Consider the following 13,128-nt stretch of genomic DNA (forward strand, 5'->3'; position numbering starts at 1 on the left):
ACGAAACCGTGCTGCGTCTGCTCTATCAAGCAATTCTCCTCAAGATGCCTCGCTATTTTCTCCTTGATCACGGATTCTAACATTTTACTGACAACAGACGTTAAACTAACCGACCTATAATTCCCTGCCTTTTGCCTGCCACCCTTCTTAAACAACGGTGTAACATTAGCCGTTTTCCAATCTTCCGGCACTTCCCCGGAATCCAGCGACGTTTGGAAAATAACCAAGGCATCCACTATCACCTCCGCCATTTCTTTCAGAACCCTTGGATGCATTCCATCCGGTCCTGGGGACTTGTCCACAATCAGCCCCTCCAGTCTGTCGAGCACTGCCTCTCTCGTAACAGTAATGTCATTCAGGCCCTCCACTCCTACCATGTTTCCATCGCTAACACCTGGCAAATTATTCACGTCCTCCTCCGTGAAGGCCGAAACAAAAAAGTTATTCAAGGCCTCAGCCATTTCCCCATCCCCTACCATTAAGTCCCCCCTCTCATCCTCTAAGGGTCCAACGTTCACCCTAGCCAGCCTCTTCCTTTTTATATATTTATAAAAACTCTTGCTATCCTTTTTTATAGCGAGCGCTAGCCCAGCTTCATAGTTTATCCTACCCTTCTTTATCATTCTTGGTTGACATTTAAACCTCTCCCAATCCTCTTATCGCCCACTACTCTTAGCTACTCTAAACTCATCCGCTTTTAATTTAACACTTTCCTTTACCTCCTTCGTTATCCATGGCTGATTATCTCTCCTCCTACGATCCTTTTTAACCATCGGAATAAATTTCTGCTGAGCACCAAGAAAGATTTCCTTCAAGATCCTCCACTGTTCTTCAGCAGACCTACCTTCCAACGCGCTCCCCCAATCAACATTCGCCAACTCCTCTCTCATCCTACCGTACTCCCCTCTGTTCAAACAAAGGACACATGTCCGGGAACCCACTTTCTCCTCCTCCATCTGCACCAGAAACTCCACCATACAATGATCACTCTTCCCAAGAGGATCCTTCACCACAAGGTCCCTAATTCTACCCACCTCATTACATAACACCAGATCCAAGATAGCTCGCTCCCTCGTCGGCTCCAACACACACTGTTCGAGGAAACTATCCCGGCAGCATTCCAAGAACTCTTCCTCAAGCCCACCGCATCCAACATGGGTCGACCAATCAATATGTAGATTGAAATCCCCCATAATTATCACCGTTCCGTTCCTGCACGCCGCACTTATTTGCGCGTTAACAGCCTGCCCCACCTCCAGATCATTATTTGGGGGCCTATAAACGACACCCACCAGCATCTTCCTCCCTTTGCTGTTCCTAATCTCCACCCACAACGATTCCACTTTCTGCTCTTTGGCTCCTATATCATCCCTTACTACCACCCTGATGCTATCCTTAATCAGCAGAGCTACGCCCCCCTCTTTTCCTCCTGCCTATCCTTCCTAAACACTTGATACCCCTGGACATTCAGCTCCCAGTCCCTGTCACCTTGCAGCCACGTCTCTGTAATGGCCACCAGATCATATCCATTTGTGCTGATCTGCGTCACCAGCTCATTCACTTTATTCCGAATGCTTCGTGTATTCAGGGAAGACCTTTAGTGCCATGAAGAAGAATTTCTTCAGTCAAAGGGCAATGAATCTATGAAACTGTCACAGAAGGCTGAGGGGGGCAGGTGACTGTGTGTATTTATGACAGAAATAGGTTCTTGAGTAAGGGGATCAAAGTTTTCAGAGAAAAGGTGAATGAGGTTGAGAAACTTATCAGCCATGACTGAATGGCAGAGCAGACTCAGTGGGCCGAATGGCCTAATTCTGCTCCTATATCTTACAATATGTACTTTAATATGCACTCTCTTGCAGAGCGAGCTGTAAAGTGAAAAAGTAATAAAATATCACTGCCATCTGTTGCATACCTGGTGATTTTGTTATTACACCACTGAGACCCATAGGCACGACCATCCTGCAGGGCTTTCAAAACCAACAAATGGCATTCGCGATAACGAAGCAAGAGATCTGGGTCTGCACCACTTGTGGCATCCAGCAGTCCCTCAACAGCCTTTAAATTAAAGCAGAACCTATTTTAATTTTCTCAAATATTGCACAATTGAAAAAAATCACAAAGATTAGAACTTTGCTAGTGGCTTCGAATATTTGTTGGAACCAAAGCTTGAAACATCCAAGTAAAAAGGCATTACAACAGTAAAGAATATTTGAAAAGATGGCTCGTTTCTTATGTAATCACTTTAATAATAAGCTATCACTGGAAGCTGAATTGACAACTGGATAACTTAAGTAAATGATTCAGGGGTTGGACTGTACTTACCTTTTGCAAGAGGCCTAGAGCAGCAATAGCATCACGGGAGTTCCTGGCCATTACCACAGCCTCCAGTAAATTACGGAGTGCCTGAGCCTGAGGGTTCATGGCCAGAGTTGGTGGAATCGCATGTAGATGCTGCTCCAGTTCTGTGATGCATTTGTCGTAGATCTGTGCAATATCATCAGTTGCCCAAGCTTGCTATGAACAAGAAGCAAAGATCCAGAATGAACACAACACAGCACTTACAAATTATTGGCATAAATTTAGGATTTTGTATGAAATACGTTAGGCTAATACTTTGATCGCTAAATATAAAAAAGTTGAAAAACTCCATACAGACATGCACATTGATACTCAGCCATGCAACTCTAAGTTTTCCGTGTTTCTTGTTTTAGAATATAGCAGTTCAATAATGGAACTGACTCAAATTGCTAAGAAGTATTTTACTTCAAAAAGTAGCAGAAAATGCAGTCTGTAAACTGATGGCTAATTTTCTGGTGATAGAGATTGCATCATTCTTTTAAATTGGATATTTCAATATCTGTTTTTCATTTCAGATGAAGGTGCTTACAACTGACAGCCAACAGCATTTAGAATCCAGTTGAGGATTACAAACTAAAGAGCAAACATTGACCTGACCACGTGACTGATGTAAACCACAAAGGTTAGCTGTCCCTTAATAACTTGCATGATAATTTTGTTTTAAAAACTTATCTGGAGCAGTGGAAGGCTGTTTGAACATGGTGACCAAGCAAAGGATGCAACTCTGAAGTAGCATGCATGATTAGGAAGAAGGGAATAAGGATTTAGTCCTCAAGATCTTTTATTCAAATTTTCCATAGTGGCATGGGTAGACCTCATGAATCAGCAAGAATGAATCAGCAGATCAGCAGTGGTTACAAGTAATGCTGCATTTTATGGTGATAATCCTGGGTGTGTCTTAAATGAGTTAGGTGGAATTTAAACAGAACCCACATGGAATTAGTTGGAGCTGAAGACAGTGTGAAGGAAATGGATGCGGCTGCGAAAACAAGTTTAAGCAACCGCATAATCCAACATAAAGAAAACAGGTAGTGATCAAGGTGAATAGGATAAGGAAGGCAAATGAAAAGGTTGTTGTTCCTGGAAGAGATGTGGACATCAATTACGAACAAAAAGCAAAATACAATTGATGCTGAAAAATCTGAAAGGAGGAAAGCTGGGTTAACTTTTCAAGCTGATGACCCCTTGTCAAAGTCAGGCAACCGTATCTTTTTGATGCAAGTCATGAAACCAGGAATAGGGACTGACACTATACTCCAAAACTACAGAAAGGGATAAAGGGTAGCTAAATGCTACAACATCCATCATCAGCGATTAGAACTTGAAGAGAATGAACCCTAGAACTTTTACAGTATGGAAAGAGGCTCTTCAGCCTATTAAGTCTGCAACAACTGTCCAAAACAGCATACCACCCAAGCCCTTTGCCCTATCCCAGTAATCATGGTTAATCCACCTGACCTACACATCTTTGGATACAAAGGGACAATTTAGCATGGTCAATTCATCTAACCTGCAGATCTTCATACTGTGGGAGGAAACCAGAGCACCCAGAGGAATCCCAAGCAGACAGGGGAAGAATGTGCAAACTCCACACAGACTGTCACACAAGGATGGAATCAAATCCGCAGCCCTGGCACTGTGAGGCAGCAACTCTGTGTCGCCATGCCATTTATCATTCCTATTCCTTGTATGGATACAAACTAAAATCCATGAAGTAAAAATATATAAGCCTTGGTGCCCAACCTCCCAATATATTTATATAGCATCTTTTAACATAATGAAATGTCCCAAGGCACTTTACAGGAGCTTTACATAAAATAAACTATGATACCACATCATATAAGGTGTTAGGTCAGATGACCAAAAGCTTGGTCACAGGCAGTTTCCAGGAGCGTCTGAAAGAAGATAATTAAGATGGAGAGATAGTGAGATATATTTCAGAACTTGGAGTCTAGACAGTTGAAGGCATAGCTACCAGTGACAATCAGCAATTGAAATTGGGGCTGCAAAAGTGGTCGGAATTAGAGGAGCACAGATATTTGTGGAATTTGAAATTACAGAGATAGAAAAGGGCAAGGCCATGGAGAGATTTGAAAACATGGATGAAAATTTTAAATTTAAGGCATTCGCAAATCAGCTCAGTGATAACGAGGGATGTTAAATCTCTTGAAAGTGAAAGGTTGCCTCAACCTAATTTGCAAATCTTATTCACCATAACCATCCATATTACGAGTCATTGCAACTCCTCAATTATTTTATGTTGCATGCTGTCTCCAAGTTCCTTGGCTGATCAATTATTAGGACAGACTATAATCCACACGATGAATTCTGAAAGAAATGGCGGAGGTGATAGTGGATGCCTTGGTGGTTATTTTCCAAACGTCGCTGGATTCCGGGGAAGTGCCGGAAGATTGGAAAGCGGCTAATGTTACGCCGTTGTTTAAGAAAGGTGCCAGGCAAAAGGCAGGGAATTATAGGCTGGTTAGTTTAACGTCTGTTGTAGGTAAAATGTTAGAATCCGTCATCAAGGAGAAAATAGCGAGGCATCTTGAGGGGAATTGCTTGGTAGAGCAGACGCAGCACGGTTTCGTTAAGGGGAAGTCGTGTCTGACAAATTTATTGGAGTTCTATGAGGATGTGACTAGGGCGGTGGATAGAGGAGAGCCGGTGGATGTGGTCTTTCTTGATTTTCAGAAGGCGTTTGACAAGGTACTTCACAAGAGGTTACTGCAGAAGGTAAGGGGGCATGGAGTTGGGGGTAGGGTGTTAGCGTGGATAGAGGATTGGTTGTCAAATAGGAGGCAGAGAGTGGGGGTCAACGGGTGCTATTCGGATTGGCGGTTGGTGACTAGTGGAGTGCCCCAGGGGTCGGTGCTGGGGCCTCAGCTATTTACCATTTATATAGATGATCTGGAGGAGGGAACTGAGTGTATGGTGTCGAAATTTGCTGATGACACCAAGATTGGTGGAACGGCAATTTGCACGGAGAGTGTGGAGAGTCTGCAGAAGGATCTAGATAGGCTGGGCGAATGGACCAGGAAATGGCAAATGGGATTTAATGTTGGCAAGTGTGAGGTGGTCCACTTTGGTAGGAATAATGGTAGGAAGGACTATTACTTATGTGGCGAAAAACTGCAGCAGGTGATGGTGCAGAGGGACCTCGGGGTCCTTGTGCATGAGTCGCAAAAACCCGGCCTGCAGGTGCAGCAGGTGGTCAGGAAGGCTAATGGGATGCTGGCCTTCATAGCGAGGGGGATTGAATATAAAAGTAGGGAGGTCTTGCTGCGGCTGTATAGGGCATTGGTGAGGCCGCAGCTGGAATACTGTGTGCAGTTTTGGGCGCCGTACTTACGCAAGGATATTTTGGCCTTGGAGGGAGTGCAGAGGAGGTTTATTAGGCTGATACTGGAGTTGAGGGAGTTGAGCTATGAGGAGAGGCTGAATAAACTAGGCTTGTACTCGTTAGAGTTTAGAAGAATGAGGGGAGATCTCATTGAGACATATAAGGTGATGAATGGGATGGATAGGATAGAGGTGGAGAAACTCTTCCTGCTTAGAAAGGACAGTAGGACTAGGGGGCACAGCCTCAAGATAAGGGGGGGGCGGTTTAGAACGGAGTTGAGGAGGAACTTCTTCACTCAAAGGGTGGTGAATCTCTGGAATTCTCTGCCCGTTGAGGTGGTGGAGGCTGCCTCGCTAAATATTTTTAAGACACGGATTGATGGGTTTTTGATAAGTGATGGGATTAAGGGTTATGGGGAGAGGGTGGGAATGTGGAACTGAGCCACGACAGATCAGCCATGATCTTATTGAATGGCGGGGCAGGCTCGAAGGGCTAGATGGCCTACTCCTGCTCCTATTTCTTATGTTCTTATGCATACTTGACAATTGTGTAAAATAATAATTTTTCGTGCCATTTTAACTCAGCATTATAGTAGCAGTTATTAGCCAGTAAGATTTCATTAAAGGCAGAGTGAGAGAGGAGTTCTTTATTTCTCCATGTTACCTGCATGGGCTTGGCCAAGAAACCTGTGGGCTGTGAGATGTCATTGCTGGGCAGAAATCCTGGGATGTTGCGTGCAAACTCTTCATACACAGCTAGCTGTTTGGGATCCACACCTCCCACCTGAGAAATACAACAAAAAAATTAATAGCCTATAGAAAACATCCCAAACACCTTTGGCACAAACTAGTCACCATTTTACCTTGCATACAAGAGTGAAGTGTAGACCAGAGAAGTGCAATGTAAATGAGCAGGGCAAGGTGTGAAATATGGTAAACTAATAATTTACACAATACCCAGCATTGTACCCTGGACATTGCACTGAGTAAGCAGACTAGTTTTAAATAATCACATCAGGACCAAGATAAGCTTCATCCCCCATATGTAATACAAGACTGCTCTGCAGAAACCTTCCTTCATTGAGAATCCAAGTACACAAGTTCTCCTGCTTTTGCAATTTTCTTTAGCCCATATATGTGAGCCCTATACAATGGTGCACTTGTGTCACAGAGATTGAGATGCACAGTTGGGCAGTACTGTTCAGGAAACTGGCACCAATTCTGGAACTGGCAAGATACAGTGAGAAAGGTTCCACAGTGATCTTCAAGATAGTGGAGCTTGTTTGTCTTTATTTGTTCATGGGATTTGGGCATTGCTGGATGGGCCAGCATCTATTGCTAATCTGCAAGGACATTTAAGTCAACCACATTCCTGTGGGTCTAGAGTCATGTGTAGGCCAGACCAGATAAGGACAGATTTCCCTCCCTAAAGGGTAGGCAAGTGAGTTTTTACAACAACTGACAACAGTTCATGGTCATAATTAAATGCTTAATTCCATATTTTATTGAATTTCACCATCTGCCGTGGAGGAATTCAAACCTGGTCTCCAGAGCATTACCCTGGGTCTCTGGATTACTAGTCCAGCGACAATACCACTATCCCACTGCCTCCCCACACATGTATGTTGTGAAGCAAATCTATCTGCCCAGGCTTCTTGTAGAGGTAACCTGTACAATTTCTCCAGGATGTTACCTGAGATTACTGGGTTATAATGCAGAAGTAGCAGACCAGTTTTATTTGGTCCACACACTGATAACTGATTTAAACCTTAAAGCCACAAATGCTACATAGATTACATTTTAATGCAATTCCTTAGTTTGGTACCAATTTGAGACTACTTTAGAAGAAAACATATGAGCAAAGTGCATTTTAAGGAACACGCAAGTTGGCTTTTTACACCTGCCTATTAAACACTTGCAAAGCAACTTTACAAAGCGTATCGAAACAGAAAATTTGAAAACTAAACCTCTACCTTCAATCTGATTTGCTCCGGCATTCGCTCAGCCTGGTAAGTGAGCACAACAGGATCACAGTAACGACGACCTTCCTGTCTGGCATGTTTTCGAAGTTCAAATTCCTACAAATGCAAACACAAAGAAGTTAACTGAAGTTAACTGAATGACAAACCCAGGGCAGGAACAGAACAAAAAAAGGACCAGAAACTTACTGTTGCAAGCCGTTTGTCCATTTCAGGGCCTGCCTTTTCAACAGCTGTTTTCTGAATAAAACAACATGCTAACTCGCAGTTATCTTGTGCTATCTGTGCCGCTGCCTGCTCCATCATTTCCCTCTGTTGCGGGGATGCAGCCTAAGAGACCAAATTAACAACACATTTCAGGGCTTGATGGTAAATTGCAGCACAAGAAAGAATACCATACAAATATCAAATGGTCCATTTACAATCATCTTAATATGAACATATGAATTGGAGGTAGGAGTGGAAGCAGAAGTGGATTTGGCTCCTCAAGCTTGCTCTGCCATTTAATAAGATCATGGCTGATCTAATCGTAATTTCAATCACATATTCATACCTATTTCCGATAACATTTTACAATCTTTTTAATTATGAATCTACCTCTTCTTTAAAACTATTCAGAGACTGCTTCCACTGCCCTTTGAGGAAGAGTGTTGCAAAGGCTCACGACCCTCAAAAAGTATTCTCCTCATCTCTGTCTTAGTGACCGACCCTTATTTTTAAACCATGACCCCCTGGTTCTAGATTCTCCCACAAGAGGATACATCCTCTCCACATCCATTCTGTCAAGACTCCTGAGGATCTTAAAGATTTGAATCGCATTGCTTCCTTCCTCCTCAAAACTTAAATTTATTGCATATATATCCTGTCAAAGTATATCAAAGGGAATTGCTTTGGGGCTCAGCCCAGCATCACTTCTACTTGCTGTCCACAGGCTGCTTAAGAATGGGAGCTCAATTAGTCCATTCCACATATTAGATGGAGATTTTGAAGCTCCAAGCCATGCTCACCTGTATTATGAACTGCACGCCCAGGACCGATGACAGAGATATTCATGACTTACCGTGACAAAACGCTGCCTGATCTGGTTAGCGCATACAAATCCACTCCCAGTCACAGGCAGTCTGTTCAACAGGCAGAATGTCACATTTGGCGTGTTCCCCATGAAGATGGTTAAATACCCGACACATTGTGTTGTTCAACTCATCTCTTTTTTTTCCTGTTTTTCATGGAATCTCACCTGCTCTGGTAGTCTCAGTACTTTTATGGCTGGGCCAGTTCAGTTTCTGGTCAATGCTAACCCCCAAGATGCTGATAACAGGAAATTCAGTGATGGCAATGACAGAGATGGTTAGATTCTCGCTTCTTGAGAATGGTTATTGCCAGGCACATATGTTACTTGCCACTTGACAGGTGAGGCAGTGGCATCATAGTATTGTCTCTGGACTAGTAATCCAGAGACTCTGGGTAACACTCTTGGGGCCAAGGTTCCAATCCCAACATGGCAAACGGTGAAATTTGAATTCAATAAAGAAAATCTGGAATGAAAAGTTTAATGATGATCATGAAACCATAGTCGATTGTTGTAAAAACCCATCTGGTTCGCTCATGTCTTTTAGTGAAGAGTCTGCTGTCCAGCCTATATGTGGCTCATTACCCACAGAAATGAGGCTGACTCTTAACTATCCTCTGAAATGGCCGAGCAAGCAACTCAGTTCAACGAGTTCATGACCAGTTCGAGATGGGCAATAAACTCTGATGCAGCGTTTATTGCACTAAAAAAAGGTCCAAGCCCAAATGTTGTCCAGATCTCACTGCATATAGAAATGGACTGCTTTAGTATCTGGGCTATTTTGAATGGTGTTGAATACCATGCAACCTGAATATGCCCATTTCTGATGTTATGATGGAGGGAAGGTCATTAATGAAGCAGCTGAACATGGTTGTACCTGCAATTATGCCCTTGAACTGAAGTGATTGACCTTCAGCAACCACAACCACCTTCCTTTATGCTAGATATCACTCCAGCCAGTGGAGAGATTTCTCCAATTCCCAATGGTTTGAATTTGGCTGGAGCTCCTTGATGCCACATTCAGTAAAATGCTGCCTTTATGTCATGGACAGTCACTTTGATCTCCCCTGGAGTTCAGCTCTCTCAACCGCGATTAGATTGACAAGCTGAAATGAACTAAACTGTGCATCATTGTGCAGGTTATTGCTGGAAAATGCCACTTGATAGGAACAATGATGCCTTCCATCATTTTGTGATAAGAGGGTAATTGGAGAGGTTGGATTTGTCTTGTTTTTTGTGGTTTAAGACTAGTATTTTAGAATTAAATAATGGTAACTTAGAGTATGACTGAGATAGGTATAGTGAACTGGGACATTGGCTAAACGATACATCAATACAGAAGAAGTTTCAGATACTGAAGGAGACATTTCGGAATATGCTTATTCCTAATATAATGAAAATTATAAGTAGAGGACCCACCATCTGTGGATAACTAAGATATTTACAGAAAGTATCAAACTTGAGGAAAAACAGACAACTATGCAAAGGTGAGTGGCAGATCAGATAATTGATCAGGATATAAAGAATAGCAAAGGATAACTAAATGGTTAATCAGGAGAAAGAAATTAGAGTAGAAGGGGAGGCTCACTAGAAATGGGAAATGGATACAAGAATTTCCGTAGCTATTTAATAAGGAAAAAAATTGAGTGTTGGTCCTCTGGAGAGTGACAAGGGGGAGTTCACAGCAATTAACAAGGAGACAGCAGACGAAATTAACAAATATTTTGCTCGTTTTCCACTGTAGAGGACACAGAAACATTAGTGGTGGTGGTGGAAGGGAGGTGAGAGAATGTGGTGAAATTCCAATTATGAAGGAAGTAGTACTGAGCAAACTGAGGGAGCTGCAGGCTGACAACAATCAGGTGGGCTAGTACGACAATAATAATCTCTCCCTCAATGTCAACAAAACGAAGGAGTAGTCATCGACTTCAGGAAATGTACGGGGGGTGCGGGAAATGCCCCTTAGTTCAACAATGGGGACAAAGCAGAAATGGTTGAGCGCTTTAAATTTTTAGATGTCCAGATCACCAACAACCTGTCCTGGTCCCTCCATGCCAGCGCCATAGTTAAGAAAACCCACCAACGCCTTTACTTCCTCAGGAGACAAATGAAATTTGGCATGTCTGCTACAACTCTCAAACTTCTACAAAGCCACCATTTTCTAGGCACAGTAGTTAGCACTGCAGCTCACGGCGCCAGGGACACAGGTTTGATTTCTGGCTTGGATCACTTTCTATGTGGAGTCTGCACGGGTTTCCTCCAGTTTCAGTGTGCTTCAGTTTCCTCCCGTAGTCCGAAAGACGTGCTGGCTAGGTGCACTGGCCACGCTAAATTCTGTGTACCCGAACGGGCGGTGGAGTGTAGCACATAAAGAAATTTTCATGGTAACTTCATTGCAATGTTAATGTAAACCTATTTGTGACTAATAAACAAACTTTATAACTTTACTTTAGAAAGCATTCTTTCTGGTTATAATCACAACTCAGTGTGGCTCCTGCCCTGACCAAGACCACAAGAAACGACACAGAGTCATGAATGAAGCCTAGTCCATCACTCAAACCAGCCTTCCTTCGACTTTGTCTACACTTCCCATTGTCTCGGAAAAGCAGCCTACATAATTAAGGACCCCCTGCACTTCAACATTCTCTCTTCCATCTTCTTCTGTTCGGAAAAAGATAAAAAGATCTGAGGTCACATACCAGCCAACTCAAAAATAGCTTCTTCCCAGCTATTAACAGACTTTTAAATGGACCTACCTCGCATCAAGTTCATCTTTCTCTACAACTTAGCTATTCTCCACTCCTTTTCTTCCCTACGTACGATATGCTTTGTTTGTATTGTACACAAGAAACAATACTTTTCACTGTGTACTAATGCATGTGACAATAATAAATCAAATCAAGTTGTTCACTTTGGCAGGAAGAATAAAGAGCATTACTTAAACTATTGCAGAATTCTGAGGTGCAGGTGTTGTAATGCACGAGTCACAAAAGCAAGCAGGAACAGCAGATTAATTAAGGTTGACAGAATGCTATAATTTATATAGAGAGCAATTGAGCATAAAATTAAAGATGTTATGCCTCAGTTATACAGGGCATTTGTCAGAAACTTGACTACTGTGTGCAGTTTTGGTGTCTTTATTAATGAAGGACGCAAATGTGTTGCAAGTAGTTCAGAGGTGGTTTACTAAATTGATACCTGAAATGAGTGGATTGTGTGTTTGACAAGGAATAATTAGCCAGGTTCAGAGTGAGGAATGAAGTGTACAAGACCCCAAATTACCTTGACAACTTGGACATGGAAACATGGTCAGTTCAGAATAGAGGGCACTATTTTAAAATTAGGGGTCGCTCTTTTTGGGCAAAGAAAGAGACTTTTTTCTCAGAGGATTGACAGACTCTGGAACTCATCCTCAGAAGGCAGTGGAAGCGGGGTCATTTCATATTTTGAAGGCGGAGGTATCTAGATTCTCATGGGGCAAGGGAATCAAAGGTTTTTAAAGGTAGATGGGAATGTAGAACTTGAAAGACAACAAATTGGCCATAATCATATCAGATGATAGAGCAGGCTCAAGGGCCCAAAAGGCCTACTTCTGCTACTATTTTGTACCTGGGCCATTTTCCACATTGCCACATAGGTGCCAGTGTTGTCGCTCTGCTGGAGCAGGTAGGCTGGGGGCACAGCTAGTTCTGAGACACAAGTCTTCAGTACTACTGCCCAAATGTTATCAGAGCTCAGAGCCTTTACAGTGTTCTCTGCCTTCAGTCATTTCATGATATCATGTAAACTAAATGGAATTGGTTGAAGACTGACATCTATGATACTGCAGGTCGCAGGAGACTGAGATGGACCACCCATTTTGCATTTCTGATTGAAGACAGCTGCAAGCCCCTTGACTTTTGCATTCAGTTGCTGAGCTTTCCCATCATAGAGAATGGGGATAGGAGTATGATTTGCTGGCCATTACAGAGACGTGGTTGCAGGATGGTCACAACTGGGAGTTAAATATTCAAGGGTATCAGGTTATTCAGAACACACAGGAAGGTAAGGGAGGTGGTTGAACTCTGATATATTAAGGATAACATCAGGGCAGTAGTGAAAGATGTTATAGGTTCTATGGCAAAAAAAAGGTTGAATCCATTTGGGTGGAAATTAGAAATAGTGAGGAAAAAGTCACTGACAGGCATAGCCTATAGGCCACCAAATAATGATATCACAGTGGGGCAAGAAATAAAGAAATAACTGATGCATGTAAAACTGGAGCAGCAATTATCATGAGGATTTTAACCTACACGTCAGTCAAGATAGCCTTGAGGTAGAGTTTATAGAACGTATCCATGATAGTTCCCTTGAATAGTATATCATGGAACCTACGAA

At 42.6% G+C, this 13,128-nt stretch overlaps 1 protein-coding gene across 6 annotated transcripts in view; it reads right to left on the reverse strand.

The window, feature by feature from the left end:
- cnot1 (CCR4-NOT transcription complex, subunit 1) overlaps positions 1-13,128 on the reverse strand; it is a 188,800-nt gene that overhangs the window by 22,139 nt on the left and 153,533 nt on the right. For all 6 annotated transcript variants that reach the window (XM_080187255.1, XM_080187259.1, XM_080187254.1 and 3 more), the window contains 5 exons: positions 7,872-8,012; positions 7,677-7,781; positions 6,368-6,487; positions 2,326-2,517; positions 1,916-2,058 (listed from right to left, as the gene is read on the reverse strand). In XM_080187255.1, the coding sequence (XP_080043381.1) occupies positions 1,916-2,058; positions 2,326-2,517; positions 6,368-6,487; positions 7,677-7,781; positions 7,872-8,012 (701 nt within the window). The remainder of the gene's footprint in view (positions 1-1,915; positions 2,059-2,325; positions 2,518-6,367; positions 6,488-7,676; positions 7,782-7,871; positions 8,013-13,128) is intronic.

Source organism: Carcharhinus amblyrhynchos, chromosome 4 (genome assembly GCF_965287045.1).
Source record: "Carcharhinus amblyrhynchos chromosome 4, sCarAmb.v2.hapA, whole genome shotgun sequence".
Taxonomy (NCBI): domain Eukaryota; kingdom Metazoa; phylum Chordata; class Chondrichthyes; order Carcharhiniformes; family Carcharhinidae; genus Carcharhinus; species Carcharhinus amblyrhynchos.